Source organism: Rhinolophus sinicus, linkage group LG02 (genome assembly GCF_036562045.2).
Source record: "Rhinolophus sinicus isolate RSC01 linkage group LG02, ASM3656204v1, whole genome shotgun sequence".
Classification (NCBI taxonomy): domain Eukaryota; kingdom Metazoa; phylum Chordata; class Mammalia; order Chiroptera; family Rhinolophidae; genus Rhinolophus; species Rhinolophus sinicus.
The window spans coordinates 36976370-36999922 of record NC_133752.1 but is presented as its reverse complement, the minus strand read 5'-3'; the positions used below and the strand labels follow the sequence as shown (position 1 = coordinate 36999922).

At 34.1% G+C, this 23553-nt stretch overlaps 1 protein-coding gene across 1 annotated transcript in view; it reads right to left on the bottom strand.

The window, feature by feature from the left end:
- Nucleotides 1–18600: 18600 nt before the first annotated feature.
- EIF4E (eukaryotic translation initiation factor 4E) overlaps nucleotides 18601–23553 on the bottom strand; it is a 38625-nt gene continuing 33672 nt past the window's right edge. The window contains exons 5-7 of the mRNA XM_019741140.2: nucleotides 23115–23228; nucleotides 21810–21949; nucleotides 18601–19684 (exon numbers count right to left, since the gene is read on the bottom strand). Coding sequence (XP_019596699.1) covers nucleotides 19570–19684; nucleotides 21810–21949; nucleotides 23115–23228 — 369 coding nt within the window. The 3' untranslated portion in view covers nucleotides 18601–19569. The remainder of the gene's footprint in view (nucleotides 19685–21809; nucleotides 21950–23114; nucleotides 23229–23553) is intronic.

Here is a 23553-nt window from a genome sequence, read left to right as displayed (position 1 = left end):
TTGGCACAGAACCAAAGTATCATCTCACAGGTTACTTGCTTATTGCAAAGGAAAAACATATCTTACAATTGAGAGATCTGGCATTGTAGGATCTTAGCCACGTGATCAAACTTGACATTATGTACTCACTGATGGGATGCAATACAAAATACACAGCATTTAACCATGAAGCACTCTTGACAAAAAAAGTTTAACATGATTTAGCCAAATCTTTGGGCTAAACTTCCAGTAAATGGAAATATCGATGATAAAAGAACAAGTTAAACAATCAGACAAATCCAGAGTGTGGGCCATCCTACAAACAACTGATCTGATTTCTTCGAATAGGCAATGTCAAGGGGGGAAAGTGGCAGAGCTGTTCTAGGTTAAAAGAGAATAAATGAGACCAGATTTTAAAAAAAACATGACTCACAGACAGTAAGGTATACAAACCAGGTACAAAAAGTGCAATATTTTGTGATATTAAGCAACTCATTACTACTCTTAACGTGTGTGTAAAAAGGAAAAGTAACACATGTGAAGTATGTTACTGATGTTTTGAACTGGCAACGAGATGGACATTGAACATTAGCATTGCAACAGGTTTTATTTATATAAACCATTTAATAACACTTCATTAAAGTTTCAAAACACTAAAATTTTTTAATTTAAATTTTTATTTAAAATTGAGACATTAGATTTGTATTTTGCCTTTTGAGTTTTAATAATTTTGAATATTTAAGACAACTATTTTGAAAACAAAAATATTTTTTCATATTTATTTTATTTTACTTTTCGATTAAATATATTTAAATATACATGTGGAATACATTTTTAATAATTCACAGCACTGCCAACAGAAATTATGAGAAAATTCTTATTATAAGAATGTAATTAATAATTTTGCTAGAATGAAGGCAAGACAAATAAGAAAGCTTCTTCAAATAAAGATTTGAAAAGAAAAAATAAGCACAGTGGAAGAATAGCCAAATACATGGAAAATAGGATCAAAATAAATAGTATTCCTGACGGAGAGACCTGAACAAAAGAAACAGAAGCATTAATCAAAGATAGATGTCTTTATCACTCACCGAATCATTGCTGTTCAACACCCGGAAATGTGCAATAATTAAATTCATTATCTTTGACATTTATTTTGTCATATAAAAGTCATACTGCTACACATCTTTTTCAATGTTATTGTAATGAAAATGTATTTGCCAAGGTAAGAGGGTGGAATACATTTTTAATTTATTAGCTTGATTCCAACAATTTAAATATTGAGACATATTATATGTGGATCTCCATTTGAACTCTTGCCTTGGGCCCTGTAAATATTAGGGGTAGGCCTGACTGCAATTTTAAATAGCAAGAAATATTAAGCAATACCTATAAAGTTTTCAAAGAGAATATCCTGTAACACTAGAATTATAAACCGTTGCTACCTATTCAGGTTTCCTTTATATGTAAAAACAAACATAAAGATCATTTCAGCTATGCAAAGGCTGAGAAAGTATACCATCCATGAATCCTTGGAACAGTCACATAAAGATGTCCACCAAATGATCCCAAATTAAGAGCTCTTTCAAGATTGGGAGATTTCTGGCAAGATAGAAGTGTAAATGCATTCCTACTGCTCAACTCTCGACTCCAGCCCAAATACCAACTACCTCCTCCGAGTAGGAAGGCCGAGTGTGTGAGCTAAACCTGACGTCTGCTCAGATGTCTTCAGAGAGTGAACTCAGGACTTTCCCTTCCTGGCCAGATGACACCTGGGGGTCTTGTAGAAAGAGCAAGAGCCCTGCGATGAGGATTGAAAAGTCACTGATAAATGATATCAGATCTTATGACTATTCCTTTTCACATCTCTGGTCCTTGGTGAAAAGTGAGAACTGAGAGACTGACTGAATCCTTCCTGCCCCAGAAGCTGAGAAGTCAAGGGAGCTGAGTTCTCAGGAGGAGATAAACAACCTTCTGGCTTGAGTACCAGCAGGTGGCAAGACAGAAAACGCCAGTGCCTCTCACAACTAGTGGAGTTACACTAGAGATACACCAGCAGCAGACTTGGGGGGGGACACTGCAGAGGCAAAGGAAAATACCCAGGCCCCTCACCTGGCAGCCTGAGGGAGGAAGAGCAAGCAGAAGACCCAGAACCAAGATCATCTCCTGAAACTGAACTACTCAGGGGCAAAGACGTCACCTTAAACATACAAAATGAAAGTGTGTAAGGAAATCTGATTATAAATCACAAACCATGGATCTTAAATTTTTTAATTAAGTAGATAAATCCAAGCATAAAAAGATTACTATTTTGACATCCATTAATTAAAAATCAAATCAGAGGCCTGTCTCAAAACACTCAGCAAGCACGCAAAAGAATGGAACTTGAGAGAAAAGATGACAACTAACCTGTAGAGATCCAAGGACATCTCTCAAAAACAAACAAACAAACACTACAGGAGTGTCAGCAGAAGTTAATGAAATACAGATGAAGGAAAGATGATAATTAAACAAATTAATAGAAGGAAACTTAAATCTGTAGATTGAAGGGGTAAGGAGCCCATTAGGATTGTTTGAGAAAAATATACACACCTAGATTAGCTTCATAAAACCCCCTATTTCAAGAATAAAATCACACAAGCTTCTAGGCTGAGAGAAAAAGAGAAAAAGAACCATCTCCTCACCCCATCCCCCACAAAGATCAGTATTGAATTTTTTTACAGATCTCTAACATACAGGATAAAGTCAGCTTAGCTTCTTTCTTAATCAAATTTGAGTCTTCTCTTGAGTATGTGGCTAAGATGGTTTAGATAGCTGGTATAGTCTCTGAATATTTCCCTACCTGGGAATATTTTTTCACTCAGTCAGTGAAGGATACGTTGGCTGGGAAACACTTGTATAGTACATAGCGTGCCAGGACTGCTCTGAGCACTTCAGAAGTAGTAACTCTCTTAATCCTCATAATGACCCATGAGGTAGATGCCGTTATAATTCCTATTTTACAGATGAGAAATGGAAGTACAGAGAGGTTAAAAGGCTTGCCCAAAGTCACAAGCTGGTAAGTTGCAAAATCTTCTCTGCTGTGATCAGCCAATGTGCAATATAATATTAAAAGCCATCAGCAGAATAGAGACATTATATAAGTAGCAGTTCACGCAGATACAATGGTTACAAATCTGTAAGCACTAATATGTATAGATTTGACTTCAAAAAAATTCAATTTGTAGATGAGACTAAGCACCACAACTCATGTCATGAAACGATGTACTTGTAAAAGTATTTATAAGGCAAAACAAATAGTTAAATAACACTTAGAAAACAGCAAAATGACAGCAAAATGGACTAGGGCTATAAATATGCGGAAGAGTAAATATTAATAAGCCAAAGAGTCAATCCAAATACACATATGAAACTATTTTCAAAACATTACAGAGACATATCACTTTACATCCATCAGATTGTCAAGAATTAAGGGCCTCTTAACACCTTACCAGTCTATGGCTGACAAGGCCTGTTGTAAGCTAGCCCTAGACTAACTACCTCTCCTGCCCGCCCTTTCCACTCTTCTATCACCGTCCCGAAGTCACAGTACCTAGCTAGTCATCTTCAAAAACAAAACACACTGTCCCCTCTGCCTGAAACATTCTCTTCTTAGATAATACCATGCCTGCTTTCACGCAAATCTTTACCCAAAAGTCAACTGCTCAGAAATTGGTCCCATCACCCAATTTAATATAGAATTCCTGTCCCATAATGCTCCATCTGCTTATCTTACTTTATTTTCCTTTAGAACCCTTATCAATTACCTAGTGTAACTGTTTGTTTTATTGTATTTGTACAATATTTATTAGATTGTATTAGTTTTAATGTGTTTGTTCATTGCCTGTCTCCCCCAGTAGACTCTAAACTCCATGAGCGCTGGAACTTTTTCATTCGAGTGCATGAAATAGTATAAGACACATGGCAGAGATACTCAATAAATATTTGCTGAATGACAATGAACAAACACCTAACACTAGTAAAGGTATTAATAAAATGGAACTCTTCTACACTTGTGGGGGATATGTGGATTTTAACAGCATGTTTGAATTATGTAAAATTATGCATGTGTAGGACAGCAATGGGTCACCACCCCTATAACCTAAATAAAGCTCCAAAATATAAGGACATGTGCATTAGAAAGATGTCTATAATGACAATACTTGTAGAGGAAAAAAACTAGAAATATGAATGCTCATGACAAGGATATGGTTGAATAAAATGTGGCACATACACAGCATAGATTGTGCAGGCTTTACAGTAACTGAAATGAGATCTGTGCCTGTTGACTTAGGAGGATTTGTACTACAGAGTAAGCAAGAAAGGCAAAATTCAGATAAATATATATAATGTGAGTCCATATTCTAAAACAATGACTAAACCTCCACTCTATACGTGGTACATATTTAAGCAGAGGGAGAAGTATCAGATTTTTAATAGTGGTTATGTGGGATCTGGGAATGGTAAGGAAAAAATTCTTTTGAAAAATGTCCACAGCAAAATAAACACAAGACATGGACCCCTTATGTACAATTTTATATGTGAAAAATACTGCAGATTGTCTATCTAACAACCATTCCCCATCATTCTTTTTTGCTATCAATGTCTACCTCTCGATATAGAAGCAGAAAATGCCAGAAGCACTCTTTCCCAACTTCCCTTGCAGAAGAGACATGACTATGTAAACTGACAAATGGAAAATAAAAATCTGCTAGGGTCTCCTGGGAAAGACCTTTTCTCCTTGAAAAGAGAGACACAAGGAGTACTACTTTTCCCTTTTTTCCTGTTTTTGAACATATTTATCTGAGGAAGTTATGGCTGCAAATGTGAGAGCTATCTGGCGACTATAATAGAAAAGCCAAGAAAATCAAGAGAAGCCAGTCCAAAGCCCTGACTTTACTAAGCGGCTGTAAATCCTGTAACTGTCAACATCTAGTCTTCTTGTTATGTTGCAGACTTAATAAACTTCTAATGTTGACATTACTTTTAGTCTAATATTTAGGTCAACTGCAGTCCAACACATTAACTAGCTATGTTTATGTGATTATGAATACATGAAGATTTGATCAAAATAGTAACCGCGGTCTTCATATGTTGATAAAATTGTTTGGATTTTAATAACCAAATATCATTTATACAGTCAGATCAAATAATAAAGCTGATTTTATTATTTTTAAAATGATGACTTTGAGGTCAGGCAGTAGCTAAGACAAAACAGAAATATTTAGATGTTGTAAATGTGATTATAAAACACAGGGCAAATTGTCAAAATTACTACTCATGAGAAAACAGACACTGTAATAAAAGTACGGAAGCAATCTAGCTTTGTCAAAAGACTAAACGGTAACAGTTGAACCATTTTCTTAAACCAGAGGGGCTAAAAATATTACATGTTATGGAATGGTTCACACTGACAAAGAACGAAGAGTACAAGGATGTTTGGAAACTTAAGATATCGACTACAAGAATCAAAAATAAAATACACATTTTAGAAAGACAAAATAAAAAAAGTTAAAGCAAAACACTGAAAAAAGTAGCAATCAAGCATTAAAAAAAAACCCTAAAAGATACCTATCACTGAAGATATAAATTATAACAATAATCTTTTGTATTAAAGACAGAGGATCTCAGAAAGGATTAAAAAGGACCGAATCTGGATTCCAATTGAAAATAATAGGCTGAGAATAAATTTAACTCCCTTCCTTCCCATAATCTTAATGAAGTAACAGTGAAGAGGAATTGGGCCTCTGATGTGAAATAACTTTGCAAATCAGCATCTTTCCCTCTCTTCCAGGCAACTGGTCAAAGCAACAATATAGGGAAAGGGAAATCCTGTGACCTTTCTCATTGAAATATAGGAGAGGTATAATCCAGACACCAAATCACAGAGTTCCGCCCAAAGCACCTGAGACCATACAGAAGAAATCAGTAAGACAGTCCAGTGGTGGCAGGTCTCAGAGAGCAGTAGCCAAGATACACTTGTACCCTAAAATGCCTGTCCTTGACAACAGCCAGTGCAAGAACTAAGTGAGGGCTGTCACAGGCAAAGGCAGTAAATAGCTGAGGTGGTATCAACAAGGCCCAGCAACAGAAAATGTGAGAAATGCCAGAAAAGTACACTTACATTTCAATTCACTTAAATAACTTTTTTAAATGAGCACATCAGAAATACTACCAGAAATAAAATGAAAAAGGAAACAGCAAAAGTGATCAACAAATGAATACTCCTTCAGAGAATATGAAAATTATAGTAAAAAAGAATAAAATGGTTATGTTCTTCAGGCTATTCTGGCAGCAACTGAAACCTGACTAACTTAAGTAAAAAAAGGGCGGGGGATTTATTTGTTCACAGAATGTAGAAATCATTGAACAAAAATTATGAAGAGCAGGGAAATACACAGGCTTCAGGAACAACTGGAAGCAGGAACCCAAAGACACCAGGTCTCACATTCTTCTTGAATCTGTGGTGAGTGCACGTGTGCAAGCACGCATACACACACACACACACACACACACACACACACACACACAGCCCTTACAATATATCCAGTATCACTCTAAATAAGAGAACATTAAAACTATACCAAAATAGCATTTCTTCTCTTTCTATTGGCGAATATTAAAATATTAACATACTCTGTCAATGAGGCCAGAGGGAAACAGGCACTCTCATACACTGCCCGTGGCAATGCACACTGACTGATACAAACCTTAAGGACTAACAAAACTACATACACACTTACCTTTTAAGCAAACAATCCCATTTCTAGTTGCTTAACCTGAAGATACATGAAAATTTAACTATACAAGATTATTCATTACAGCACTGCTTGTAATTGCATATATTGGTACGCGTATAGTGATACACTCGTATAACAGAGTGGTTGAATCAACTATGGGACAGACAGTGGGGTGGGTACCTTGTAGCTGTAAATAAGATCTCTGTGAACTGATGGGGAACAATTTCCAGAACACATTGTCAGGTAAAATAAAGTACCAAAGACGTCTGTAGCATGTTACTCTCGGTGTAAGAAAGAAGAGGAAATACGAAAATATACGTGTATCTACACTTTTGTGCAAAAATAAAGGAAAAGACCCAGAAGACGCAGGAGTTTGGTTAACTACAGGAAGCGGGTAGGAATGGGGTAGAAAAGACAGAAGGAATTGGGGGAGGGGAGGACGTCATTCTTCTGAGTATTAACTTTATAAATGATTTTGACTTTTGGAATCATGTTTGTGTTTTACACATGCAAAGAAAAGAAAGGGAAGGAGGGAGGGGGAAAAAAGAGAGAAGGGGAAAAGAGTGGGAGAAAAAAAGGAGGAAAAGGAAAAGGGAAAGGAAGGGAAGGAGAGGAAAAAAGACAAAAGGAAAAGAAAAAAGGGCAAGAAAGGAGAAAAATAGAAACGATAGGGGCAAGGTGACCTAAAATATGAACAGAAACAAATGAACAAAATGATATTTCAAACAATAACATAGCTACACTGAAGGAACTGACATTTTGAACACAGTATCTGAACCAAAATGAACTCTAAAAATATCTTGAATTCTTAGGTTTCTTTTTTGCAAAGACATAGGCTAGCAATTATGAAACTATTTTCTATTTATTCTAGGATTGAACAAGTAAATATATTGGTGATATCCTGCTTTCTCACTACACACAGCAAAGAATTTCACATATGGACAGAACAGAAAGAGCCCTGTGATGTTGGGTTGGAATTAAGAGATATCAGTGTCAATTCAGGGGTATAAGGTATAAATTATTATAGAAATAAGGATGTGTGTATGTATATATGCATCAATTTCCTAGCTCTGTCTGCTGTGAGAACTTAGAAGCAATGACACCCTGGTAGCAATGAATACACCAACTGCCCAGATCTTGGTTACTAAATTCCATTCTCCATTAAAGGAATCAGGGCTCCATGGAGATACCATGTTTCCCTGAAAATAAGACCTAGCTGGACCATCAGCTCTAAAGCGTCTTTTGCAGCAAAAATTAATATAAGACCCAGTATTATATATTATGTAAGACCCGGTCTTATTTTAATATAAGACCGGGTCTTATATTATTTTTAATATATTACATAATTATATATATTATATATATAAAATGTATATTTTTTTTGTTCCAAAAGATACATTAGAGCTGATGGTCCGGCTAGGTCTTATTATTGGGGAAATATGGTATCACCAACTTCAGGGCTGAAGAAGAGAGTACAAGATGAGTCAAGATATGCCTGGGACTTACTTTTGTACCCCAAAGTCAATTCCATCAAAGAATGATGCTACTATGTCAAAAGGACAAGCCAGCTTGAAAGGGCTCTCAATGGCCAAATTTGGGACACTATGAACATCAAAATAATGACGGTAAAGGATTATCATCAATTGAATAAAACAGAAACCATGAGTCCACCATAAAATTAATTATATAAATAAGAAGCTCTTCCTTACAATAGGAAATCAACTAATACAGAAGGCCGATGGAAGTAGAAAAATCACCATTTGTCAATCAAAACTGAAGGCCATCAGTGAGTACTAAAACTTTGTGGGTAAATTAGTAGAGAAACAGGAAGTATCTGTAGTTAGATACTTATTAACTACAAAGGGAAAATTAGTGTATTTATAATGGAGAAACCGACAGACATCACCTTAATTGAGTGATCAGTTACCATCACCAGTAATGCACCCAATTGGTATCATGTGCTCCCTGGCGTGATGCCCTAAGAAAACCACTTCTGTTCTTGCCAAAAAATTCACGTTAACCTGATTCTGATCACAAAAAAACACTACTTAAACCCAAACTGAGAAATAGTGTACAAAATATTGGCACGTACTCGCCAAACATGTTAAAAAAAAAAAAAAAAGAGGACTCAAGGACCTGTTCCAGATTAAAGGAAATTAACAGGATGACAACTGAATGCAATGTATAAACAGGTTTCCATTTCCTATCAAGGAAATTATTGGGACAGATGGTAAAATGTGAATATCTATAGATTATACTAATGTATTCATACTAATTTCCTGATTCTGATCATTGTATTACGGTTATGTAAGAGAACGTCCTTCCTTTTAGGAAATATGCACTAAATATTTTAGGACACACACACTGAAGTATTTAGGACAAAGAAGAATGTCAGCTTATTCTCAAATGGTCCAGAAAAAAAATTGAGACAGATACAGTAAATGTGCTAAAATGATAACATTTGATGAAACTAGGTGAAGGGTATATGAATATTCTTTGTAATAGTCTCACAACTTTTCTGTAACTTTGAAACTATGACAAAATAAAGTTAAAAAAAAAAAAGCTTATCTGGAGTTCACACATAGATACTCTACTATCTGGATGGAACCTACTATTTATGATTCTAACCTACACTAAAGCCATATGGACTTCAGGAAGTGGAGAGAAGCAATAGTTCTTAGAGGGAAGGTTTCAGGGCAGGTAACACTAGTGATGTCTACTGCAATGAGAAATATTAGCCATTTCTCTATATGATATAGCATACAATTAACAATTGTCACCTTCTAGCAACAAATAACTGCATTAAATTGTATAAGGCAAAAACTGTTAGAAATACAAGGGGAAAATGAACTTATCTACAATCTATTAGAACAAAAGCTACATCAGGTGAGAGTTTTTGTTCTGCTTTGTTAGTGTTAACTAGCCTGGCATATAGCACACATTTAATAAATGCATTTAAACATTTACATTATACAACCTTACAGACTATCATCATCATGAGGGTGGAACCATGTCTATTTTGTTCTCCAGCCTATTCAACACTTAGCAATGGCTAGTACATAATAGGTGCTCAATAAATATTTCTTGAATGGCTAAATACGGTCTGTTCTTTTATACCTGTGGGAGACTGAGTAGTAAGAAATGTCTTTAAGAATAGAATTCCAGTGGAACAAAAATATTAATGTACATAATCTCTACCTACTTTTTAAATTTGTAACTTGATACCACACTTGGGTAAAAGGAATATAGGCTCTTTTATTACACAAAGGTTAGTATTTATGTTACTATAGATGATGTGGGTTTACTGTAATGAATTGTGTGACCTTAAATGGGCAATTAGTCTTGCAACATAATTATTGCCCCCCATCAAAAGAACATAGTCCATAGAGTACCTATCTAAAACCAGCATTATTTCTTTTGGCAATGTCTTAACTACTGAGTTTCCCCGAAAATGAGACCTAGCCAGACAATCGGCGCTAACGCATCTTTTGGAGCAAAAAATAATATAGTAATATATTTAATATAATAAATGTAATATAATATGTAATATAATACCGGGTCTTATATTAATTTTTGCTCCAAAAGATGCATTAGAGCTGATTGTCCAGCTAGGTCTTATTTTCGGGGAAACGGTATTTAACTTATTAAGAGTTAACAGTGCCATATGGAAAGATAACTCATTCAGTTATCTAGAAATATATTTTATATTTGTTAGATTAATTAAAAGTTAAATCATGCTAAGTGAAGTAAATCAGAGAACGACAAATATATGATTTTACTTACATCTGGAATCTAAAAAACAAAATAAAAAAGAAACTCATAGATACAAACAACAAACTGATGGTTATCAGATGGGAAGTTGCGGGGCTGGATGAAAAAGGTGAAGGGACTAAGTAGTACCAATTGGCAGTTAGAAAACAGTCAAAGACAGGGATGTAAAGTATAGCTTTACAAAGTACAGGAATATAGTCAATAATACTGTAATAACTATACGTGGTGTTAGGTAGGTGCAAGACAGATCAGGTGGGATCATTTCATGTTACATTAAATGTCTAACCACTATGCTGAGTACCTGAAACTAATGTTAACACTAAATGTGAACTGTAATTGAAAAATTAAAATAAAAAAATAAAGAGGAAAAGAATTAATCAACTGTAAACAAACAACGGAGGCTTTAAAGAGCCATTTTTATAGCAATGTGGGAAACTGGTTATAAATTGCTCTATAATTTTAATAGGATCCCATTACCAAGGGTACTTTTCATGGTATTTTTTTAAAATTGTGACTGACTAGATAAAGATGGAGACCAGAATAAAAAAGGAATTAGACTAGCAGAGGAAAACCTCAGAATGCATTCCCATATGGTAAAGTTGAGTATATCTTTATGAAACTTGTTTTGGTATACACATAAACTGAGCCACAATGTAAAGCTTAATTTTTATTATAGGTTGCAGTAAGAATGTTTTGAAAAATGATTTTTATGCTCTTTCAGTAGAACCTAGAACCATCTCTGCAGATTTGGTGACATTCCATTCAGGTACATGTCTTTATCAAGCTCAACTTTCACAAAAAGAATGGCAATCTTATTCTAAACTCTGCCCTTAATGCATATGATTACACAATAACTAGTTCTTCACACTTGTCAGAAAGTGAAACTCGCTACTTAAAACTGATTATAAAGGACTGGCTCTCACTGGGCACAATACCACTGGTATTATTAGGGATGAGCAACACAGACAGATGCACACACCTAAGAGCCAGTATCCCAAATGACATCCAAATATGCCAAACATACATATAACATTTTAAAAAACCTGTAATATTGAAATTGAGCCTCTATTATCTAACATTATCTAACACCAAGTAATTTTTGCAAAAATTTAATATACTCTGAATTTTCCAGAAATACATGAAAATTTAGAAAAGATATACTTTATCCGAACTCTGTTAAGTTTATTGTTCACCATTTCAGAGTAACTTAACTGTTGTTACATTCACACTGATACTAGTGTAGGTTCAATTATCAGACTACTTCATTATGTAGTTACACTTGGGCTACAGTAATTTTACTAAAAACTACTTCCTTCTAATTTCCCCTCTCTTATTATCCTATTATTATCTCTATTACTCTCTAGTTAAGCAATTTGTTAATATTTTTTTATTTAAAAAAGTGGCTAAGCAAGTTGTATTACCAATGAATTTCACTTCAGAATAATAAGCGTGTACAATGATACATTTGATTTTACATATGGGCTGTTGTATCTGACCGATTTAAGAACCACTGATTTAAGGATTTATGCACCCCTTACCATCCCCCTAGATCAGAGGCCCTTAATTTGGGAACACAAGGACACTCTGCCTAACAAATCTATGGAGTGGCTTCAGATCAACAGAATTCCCAAATAGTACATACAATTATACACACACACACACACACGTATATATATAATATCAACCACCCTGGGGAGACAACATATAACTTTATTCCATCAAAACTGTTAGATTAAGAACCATCACATTATACTCTGCGACTGTATGTAAAGGGCTGGATTATAAACTTGAATCTCCAAGTATGGCCGAGACCCCCACCCAATTACATTTGTGGAAATGTAGTATGCATCACTTCACCGGACTGCACTGACAAACTTTTAACTAACTTGAATAAATTTATACATCTAATAGCTAGCAAAACTAGAATCTGAACTCAGATTGTCTGACACCAAAGCATGTGTGTGCTTTTCTGGAGCAGGTGGTTTTTTTCTTTCATCTTACTGTGGACTATCTACTGGATACTGTCTTCCTTCAGCATAGCCTGTTAAATAACTTATAGCAAAAATTATGCCAAACAAATGGCAGTTGCCCAAGCATAGTATTAGCATTTTTGAATGACTTGCTTTTCCCTTTCGACTGGTCACTAGAATAGGCTTTATGGAATGTATTTTGCACACTAATCTTAGTTTTGGCTTAATCTTTTCTCACATTTTCTCCTTTTACTTTTTTACTTTCTGTAATAAAGGAACAAACATGCATATCACATGTAATACAGGAAATATACTAGGCAGACAGTCCTAGTACAGAGTGAGAACAAGCTTTGTTGCACAATTCAGAAACCACTTTGCAATCCTTTTTATAATTGAAAACACCAATTATTTTGATAACAAGTACATATACATAAGCTCCAGTATTTTCCAGTTTGAGAGAGCCCTGGTTACGTTGGCTTTCTTAAGAGCAGTAAAAGAAGTCTTAACTTGCAGATAAACAATGAGCATTTGAGGACATGTGCAAAAAGTAGGGAGGTCAGGTATGATGTCTTTTAGCATAAGAAGCCAAACAGTAACGGGGACAAAGGAGAAACGGCAGTGTACTCAGACACTAAGTGGAAGGTCAGAGGAAGAAATAATGGATAATGATGTGAATCACTTAGTTGATTGTACTGATGATAAAACACCAAGTGGAAATGGGGTTAGGGGTTTACTGAAAGGGAAATGGAAAGAGGATACGGTATTTGTTTTTTATCAACACCATCACTACAAAACATTTAGAGTAAGGGGCAGCAAACTTTTTCTATGAAGGGCCAGGTAGTTAATACGTTAGGCTTTGCAGGCCAGTTCCCAGCCAACTCTGTCACTGCAGCCAACTCTGTCACTGCAGCACAAAAAACAGCCAGGGAAATACGTAAACAAATGGGTGAGGCTATATTTTAATAAAACTTTATTTATAAAACAGAATGCAGAACAAATATGGCCTGTGAACTAGAGTTTGCTGACCCTTGACAGAGAGGTCTAATAGGCAGGGAGAGGAAGGTCATGGCTGAAGACAGATTTGGAAGTCACTGTCACAAACAGTGTCAGGATGGATAATCCAAGAACAGCAGAGATGGAAGATACAAACATTTAAAGACAGAATAAATAGCAACACTTTAAAAAAAACATGAAGAGGAGGTAAATAATTAGTCATTTCCCAAAAGGAGAAAAAGTGTGTGAAATAGGAACTTACGATTCCCTTAAATATCATTCTGGCTCAATTACAAATTCCTATATTTGGAGAAGTGCAGGAAGCTGCAAAATTTAAAGCCCCAAATGTGTATGAATGCATCAACACTCTGACAGAACAAGACAATGCAGAGCAGAGTCAACCTGGGACAAACCTCATGCCACACGTATCTTACAAAGTCCTCTAAGTCAAAGAAAATGCAGGAATCACTCACAAACCATTCACCCAAAACAGAGTCAAAGGTTGAAGACAAAAATAAAGCAAAAAAAATAACGTCCTTATAAACAAAACAAATGCCAAGGTAAACTGGCTACACAGTATCAAGATGTGTCTGGGAAATCTTCTCATTTCAAAAATTGTGAAGTTCATTACAATAAGGCTTAAAAACAAAACAAGGTCCAATATCATTGTATTTGATTCAAGCTTTTTCAATGTTTACAGATAAAATAGAATTACTAGCTTATTGCTTGTCTTTGGGAGAAGTACAGTCTGGCAAATAAAACTATTTTACTTGTACTTATAACAATGTTGGCTCTTTAAAATAAAGCAATTAAAACCCAATCAAAAAAAAAATCACGAAGGCCAAAACTGTAAAACTTATAAAGTAGCACTGTAGAACACAATTATAAAACTGATTTTGATTCATGCATATGAATTAAAAGTCTGGGTGTGGAAAGGGTAGAGAGTAAGTGCCACTTAGTACTGCTAGAGAAAAGCTGTTTTCTTTACACATACCAGTAAGTACAGTGCACACAGATAAGACTACATGTACTGGAGGGCTGTAAAGGCAAAAAAAAATTAAAAAGGGAGGGAGGAAAGGAGGAAGGGAGCATGGGAGGGGGGAAGGAGAGGGAAAGGGGAAGACAGGCAGTTCTCCAATAAGGTATGCATTCATGTAACAGACCACTAGACAATTAACAAAAAAAAGTTCTATATGTGCTTTGACATGTAAAATATCAACGATTATTACATGAGAAAACAATGCTAGCAAAATTACATGTCCAAAGAAAAAAGTTATACACACATGCACACACACATATATCTATCTGGTGTATGCACAGAAAATGTATAGACATTTACAAGAAATTTGAGTGGTACCTTGAAAAAGAGTAGGAAATTTTGAAGGAGACAGGAAATTTTCACCTTCTACTCTGCTGTAGTGAAAATACAATAAGCATATATATTATGTTTGGTCAAACATTAAAGAAAAAAAATCAATCAGTATTTTGGGAAAGTGGCTAAAGAGAGAATTTGCTATCTATAAAACCACACTAAGGCAGATATAATCACATTTAATGTTTCCCCATACTCAAAAAGTATGTTAAACAGTAAATTTTTTAAAAAGTACAATCACATAACGAAAAAAGAGCCACAAAACTTTACTTGGAAAAATCAAGAGTCCAGTAATATTAAGTAGAAATTAAGTCATGCAAAAACTGTAATTTGCATGTGAGGGTTTGGCCGAGTCCTCCTATAATGTGATCTGTTTACATGCAATGTTACAGCTCTAAGGGTCTTCAGAGCAAACAACCTCATTTTGTATTTACCTCTAAACGAATCCTTAAAAATATAAACCCTAGGACTTCTATTTCAATAACAAAAAACTATTTGTAGAACCTTATGGACTTATTTTGAATGTCTGCTTTTAAAACTTTAGAGCAGGGGCCAGTTCATTTTGTTTTCTGCCCACATCTAGAGCATACCGTGTTTCCCAGAAAATAAGACCGGGTCTTATATTAATTTTTGCTCCAAAAGACGCATTAAGGAGTATTTTCAGGGGATGTCTTATTTTTTCATGTACAACAATCTACATTTATTCAGTCATGTCATCTTCTTCTGGAACATTGTCATAACATTACGAAATGCATCAGTCTGGCTGACGATCTTAACTGGGGCTCATTTTCAGGGAAACACGGTAGTAAATAGAGGTACTCAATACATTATTTTTTGGGAGAGAAGGTAGGAATATGCGTGCATGTGAAATGCAAAACTATGAGGAATTACAGGTTCTAAAGGGGCGAAATTAAAATGAGGAAATTGGTTCAATTGAATTGGAAAAGACAGTCCCATGATTGCATTCCCACAATTCCATTTTTTGCTTCTAGCAGTGGAACAGTCACAAGAATATTAAATTCTAAAACTACCTAAGGTATTAGGAAGGCTGCCTAATGCCAACTTTGCAATTTATAGCAAGCAGGATACCACAGAATGTTACTGAAAGATGCTACAGATAGGACTAAAATTTTGACACCAAGTCCATTAGTTGTGAGGAAATGAGAAGTGGAGTGATAACAAACCAGTTGCTTTAGAGATTAATGGGCCATTGAGCGGCTTTGGCTATTAAGGAAAACAACCTAAGAGTAGTGTTTCTCAAACAAACTGCACTCTGTCAAAAACATACTTTTGTAAATATATGAAAAAAAAACCAATTTCTACAAAAATGATCATACTTTAATGTCATAGCAATATAAAATTGCTGTATAAGTTGCTAGACACTCAATTTCTGTATTAGTCCACAGAGACACTGGATAGCACTGACCTACAGTGTTTTTAAATGTGAATCTGACCTAAAATCTAGAGGGTCTGACTGAGAAAATTCAGTTGTTTTCTTCTCCTACACAATAATGAAGACAATCCATAATAATTAAAAGGTAGCAGAGACTTACCATTATCTTGTTTTAATTTTGAAATGTAACACTGCCTTAGTAAATTAAAATTATCCTTTTTAAATGCAAACTTTAGCATTTAAAAATCTCAACTCCTATCAATCTGAAAATTTTATTTTGCCGTATATCCTAGACGATAATAGGATATAGACACTTAAAATTGTTTATGAAAATATTCACTTCACCTATATGCCGATAAACTCCTTTACCTGTCTCCATATTCTCAAAACTACCCCCAAATGATTAGTTTAGTTCATTGCCAACAGAGTGAACCTAGGGGGACTCTCCATTTAAGTTTCATTACCTAAGGAAGAAAAATGAAATGCTTATATGCCTAGCCTATAAACTGACTACAATCTAGTACAATTTACTATAGCCTATCCGATAGGAGCTACAATATTTAGAGTATTAATGTGATTTACAGGACTTCTGGAACCAAATTTCCAGCATTCAAATCCACACTTTGCAACTTACGAGCTGTAAAGTGACTTAAATCCTCAGTTTGTTTATCTGCAAAATGGGGATAATAGCACCTACATCAAAGGATTCTTGTCTAGGTTAAAGTGCATGTAAAGTGCTTAGAACACTGCTGGCAGATAGTAAATACTATGTAAGTGCTATGTAAGTGTTGTAATTATTGAATTCCGACATAGTATGCCTCAAACCCTTCTGTAGAATTGGGATTAACAATTAAATTGATTAAATGTAATATATCACATCCCCACAATGAACTACTATTCATCTGTTAAAGATTATCTTCTCTATTATGAAAATATATTTATTTATAATATCCTGTTGGGTAGGGAGAAAAAAAGTTAGAAAATCAGGTACAGTCTAATCTTACACTGAGAAAAGATGCTAATGAAATTACGAAAAGTTGAAAGTCACTGTAATCCTTAAGTGGCATGTGCCAAAAATGACTCAGGTAATTTACCATTTCTCCCCACCAACTGGGAAAAAGATTCAAAATAAAACATTGTGATTCTAAAATAGCAATGATAAGAATAATCAGAGGCTATAAATTAGGGTTTTTAAAAATTTAGAACTGTGTGCATTTAATGCATTACTCTTCCTTCACCCCCAAAAGCTGATACTTCTTAAAATGGTCTGCATTTTAGAATTCAGGAAATAGAGCATTCATTTCTAATAGATATACTAACTCCAATCCCACTGACCACACACCACCACCACTTTTAAGCTCTTGAAGTGCTCACAACTATACATATCAACACAGACAATAAATCACCTTAACCAATCACCCAAGCTTAAACAGCAAATATTAGATAAATTGAGATTATAAACACAAGAGGCAATATTTCTAGAACACTGAACAAGAGGAGTTTGTGTATTGAATACTCAGCTGATAGCTTGTGGTACCCTTTAAACTGTTTTAAAATTCTTCAATGAAATCAATACTATTAATTTCATGTTTATTTTTAATAGAATTTTTGTTAAGCTTTTCAGTTTTTAAATGATTGAATTCATATTCACCATTTAAAGACAAATTTTCCTCTCAACTAATGATTTTCAGCCTACCTATAGTTCAGCTTACCCTTTTTTCTATGATAGCCATATTTTATTTCACGGTATCTGAAATATGTAATTGTGTATTATAGGCAAAATGTTTTCAAATTTGCTTTCAAATTACTACAAAGAGAGTAGATCAACTTTTCAAGTTTACATAAAACCATACTACACCAATTTACTAATATAAGTCTTCATACCTGTTTGTTCCATTCTATTTAGACAGCAACACTAACAAAATTCTTAATGCATATGCCCCTACCAACCTGTATTCTTTCCCTATGCTAATATTTTGACACTTACAAAAGAGCATCTCAATTCAGCAACCAAGTTTTACAACTACTATTCCTACCAATCAAATGGTGATGCACCAAGATCACAATTCTCATAAGTTATAACATATTAAGAGTACATGATTCATCTGACTGAAGGACTATGCCTTACTTTATAAAAAACAAAGATAGCGACATCAAATTAATTCCATATGATGCTACCTATTCAATTTATTAAAAATTAATAAACATAATAATCAAACTAGTGCTCCAAACTTATGCTGTTCACAGGGAAGACACTACAAGAGAAGGTACAATAGAGACTGCCTTGCAATAAGAAGTACAAATTCCTTCTGTAGAGATGGTGAAATAAAAGGACAAATCTAGTTGTCTAAAAGACAATTCACTGTACACATTTTATTTACAGTTTTGTACACTGTCTTAATATGAATGGGACCGCTTTTCTATTTGAGCCATTTTGTAACCAAAGCAAAATAACCTACGTAATACAAAGTGTTAAAATACAACATAAAGATACAAAAAACAGATATACTAATTCTAATTAGGAATGTAATTATGATGTTACATTTTTTATAATCCACAATTACGTTCAGGAAATCACACAAACATAGATCACTGATTTGAATGAAATGCATAAATTTGTAGCAAAGCTTTGTAGTTATAAAAAAACAAAAAATTACCAAAGAATGCACAAAATTAATGTTTATTCCACCTTTGTGTCATATTCCTGGATCCTTCACCAATGTTACATGAGGAAAAAACCAAAAGCAAAACAAATGAAAAACTGAAATCAGAATCACTAATGTTATCAAGTAGGGAAACAAATAAATTAAAATCTAGCAGCCATCAGCAAGAATACAGCAAAGACACTGCTGTAAAAAGAAACAAAGAAAATTGCTAGAAAACTGTATGCATTATACTCTTTCAAACCAGCAAAATATGCTCCTGCATACAATGGAACATAAACAGAATTCTTTTCCTGTAAGGTATAAAATGCAGGTTCTTTTTTAATATTGTGGATGAGTAAAATGTGTTTGTAATGGTAATTCTACTAAGCTATTACAGAGTGGGCCAGGAACACATTTATGGATTCTGGGGATGATGTGTACGGTAATTCTTTGATTGGGAAAGTAGACACTCTAGCCAAAATTTTTAAAAAAATGAACACAGAAGTACAAGACAAAGGCGAATGAGACTTCTCTTATATCTTAGCAACATTTAGATGGAAATCAAATTTAAATGCAGTCCACTCTGCTTTTGAAGAGGCTTTGGTTCAGCTCCCAAATCTCGATTGCTTGACGCAGTCTCCTATGAGAATACTCAGAAGGTGTCTTCTTAAACAACAAACCTATTTTTAGTGGTGGAGCCGCTCTTAGTAGCTGTGTCTGCATGGGACTGATAACCAATTACTATCTTTGGAGGAAGTCCTAACCTTTCCTTGTATACCCTCCTAGAAGAAAAAGAAAAAAAGTGGCCATTAATTTTTATTCTCATTCTCATTCTCTCTCTCTCTCTCTCTCTCACACACACACACGCACACACACACACACACACACACACATCAAATTCAGTACTAATATACTTTATATTAAAAAAATACTTAGACTAGAGTGAAATAGGAAATTACACAATCTTTTCCTTTCAGCAAAATTTACTCTTCATTTTCATAATAATCTTAATCACTTAACCAGTATTTGAAAGGTTACTATGTATCATGTAATGTCATAATTATTAATAAATCAACAATAAGCAAAGCAGAGACAGTCCCTGGACTCCGTGTTCATAGTGTTTTTGATTATTTACAAAGAAAGATTCACAAATACATATGGTGAAGCTATAACACATATAATTAAAATCAAAAACAAAATCCAATACATGAACATGTCTATTTTAATTCTGATCTAAAATGCTACAATTATTTTTTAAATATAAACCCTAGTAAATACTATTATGTTACTGCACAATTATATTTAGCATACCAATTACTGACAAGATTGCAGACACAAAATTAAACACGTTGAAGGCAATCTATGATATTTTCAGGATAATTTAGAACATACATGATTTCTGCCTTATAATACTAACTCTACAACCCAACTTTCAAATAGTATTTTAGGAACAAAATGTGTTGAGTGCCAAAGAGGTTAAGTATAGGCGCTGTGATATTTTATAACGAGGAGGAGCTAATCTCATCTGTGAAATCAAAGAAATTTCGCCTTTAAAAATCATGAAGCCAAAAGTATAATGCTAAAGTAGTGAAGCACAGCTGAAGGCTGAGGAACAAAACTAAGGCTGTGTGGCTACAGCTAATAAGGAAAGTAAGCATGACAGCCAAGACGACAAGGTAAAATTTGGGACAGATCACAGAGAGTATCACAGCTGAAGTCAGGAATCTGGTTCTTTATTCTAAGAAAAAATAATAAATTTCAAACATAAACACCAAAATTAAGATAAAAATAAAGGGATAAACATTTTTATGGAGCTAAATTCTCCAATATGACACTAAGACAGTTGTATTCATACTCTACCCTTCAGAAGATTTCACTACTTCCCTCGATTAAGGCATCTAAAAATAATTTTATAACTAAAATTATAACCATTATCAGACTTAAATTATGATATAATGTATTCCTTTCAATTATACTTAATCGTTTAAAATGCCAGAAAGCAAGAGCACTGAGCCATGTAACTTGGATGGGTGGGGGAAACAAAAATCTGTCCTTAAAAAACTGAAGTAAAATGTTTTATAAAGATTTCAAAAGTTTTAATATGGACGCAAATACAAAATGTTCTGAGGAAAGAAATTCATACTTAATTTCTTTAACTCATTTTCAAATAAGTATGAATCTCCCACAATAACTTTTGATGCTGACAGAAAGATTAGGAGTATGATGACAAATCAACAGTCAACTCCTTTCTTTTGTAGAAACATTCTGTAGAACAAAACCTGTAAAATTCCCATACCTTTTAAGTTAGAAAGGATTCTTAGGAGAATTTATGTCTGAAAAATCTTACACAAAGGGGCAGGCAAATCAGCATTTTATGACCTACGAGCAGTATTTAATTTTAACACAAAAACTGAAATAAAATTTTATTAATGTAAATGTAGTAAAAAGAAAATCCTAGTTGACACTGACTGATGTTTGGACAAAAGAAAAAACAGGCAATTTTTGCCAAGAATAATATTTACCAAAAAAAGTTTAAAGTTTACACATGTGCATTTTAAATATGGACAAAACCAAGAGAGTGTCACTTAAATTGCAGTAAAAACTTTATGTACAGAGTGCACACATGCTCAAAATAGACATATAATATTCATTGAAAAACGTTCCATTATTATGAGTATTGTACAGTAGCACATTTTTTTATTAGCACCTTTTTAAAGCAGAAAAAACTTATATTCTCATTTGATAAATAAAATGGCTACATGCTAAAAATAGGTAAGTGTTTATATAAACAATACAAGGAAAATAATGATCTTACAAATCCAAGTATTTCTAAAGCTATAAATAAAAGTACTTCTGCATTTAGTTATCTTAATATTTTAAAAGAAATGCATTAACAGCAAAACTTACCCTATATGTGTAACAGCGTCTCTGTTTTCACACTCAGTAGTCCATATTGCTATCTTATCACCTTTAGTTCTAACATTAACAACAGCTCCACATACATCATCACTGTAGTCATCAAAAGATTCTCCAATAAGGCACAGCAGCTTAAAAACAAAACCCAATCCCTAATTACATCCAATAGATTATAAACAGCTTATTCAACTGCAGAGGTCTCTTATACATTTGCATATACAAAAAAATGGAAAAATAGTTTTTAAATCAAGAGCTGGCTTTCTGAATGTCTACATTATATTTATGTATATAGTGCTTTGTCTTGACTTGTAGAAGAATTCATTTGTTTCTTTAATATCAAGAACATTAACAGCTGTTTTAACGCTCTTGGCAAACTGGGCAATTGATATCAGGACACGTATAAAAGATGAGTTATTTTGTTAATATTCACTTGCTATGCTGCTGCTTAGATTAATTACCTCTTGCTCTTATTTTTCATGAACTTTTTTTTAATTGCAGTAAATATACATAACATAAAATTTACCATCTTAACCATTTTTAAGTGTACAGTTCAGCAGCATGAAGTATATTCACAACATTGTGCAACCATTACCACTATCCATCTCCAGAACTTTTGTCATCTAGCAAAACTGAAATGGCTTTCTAATGTAGAATTCTAAAATGGCATTTATTGATAATCTCTCTCAAGAGTAAAATTAAGTCTCTTTTTTACAAAATAATCATTCGCTCAGATAGTTATTGTTGAACTTAGTAACTGCTAACTATAAACACTGTGCCAAGCACTAGAGATGTAAAGAGACTACAATTCCTGCTCTTAAAAGGTTGGGGTTTAGAACCTTTCACTATAGAAACTGCCTATTATCTCATATTTAAAGTACGTCTTACAAAGCCAAAAGTTCCAGGTTATGTCACAATAAATATGCTGAATATCAAGCTACAATTTCATTGTTTGCTTCATTGATCTAAAAAGTTTAGTATACTAAGCAATAACCTAAGAGGGTTGTGAAAACATACATTATACAAAATGTGAGGTTCTATAATTTTGAAGTTAATGAAATGAGCTTGCTGTGGAAGGCTGAGAGTCAATTGCCAATCACTTTATATCTGATTTGTAATGTGACAGGGGGTTTCACTGTACTAGTATGGAAAATATACAGGATTCACATGATAGAATAAAATGAATTGTTCACTTCGATTTTCTAGAGTGGGCACCCTTATCCCTCATTAAGTAACCAATGTAAAATGTAATGTAACTTAAGTTTTAGTATTCCAAAACTGATAATTTTAAAACCTTACTGTCTCTAGCCAAAAGCGATCGAGGTCACTTCGTCTCTGCTGTTTATTCAATGTAATTAGCCATCGTCCTCCTCGTTTGTTTTTCTCATCTTCCCACATAGGTTCAATACCATCCTAGGAGGTGAGAAGACAGTATTAGACAGTATTGTTACTTTAACTTGAGAGATCACTAGAAACAGGAAGCAACACCCTGTCAACTTTTGACTTCATTCCCCATAAAACTGTCATTGATGCAGTGGAAAAAGGATACAGTAGGATTTAAGGCCAGAGACATGGGATTACAGAATTAAAGTCCTGACTTAGGTACTTATTAGCTGTCAAAGCATGAGTTTGATTTAATTTAGAGTTTCTTAAACATTCCAAGTAATGTAGCTTTGAGAAGCTACCTACACTTCTATACGTAGAAAATCCATGCAAAATTTATGTACAGCTTATGCAA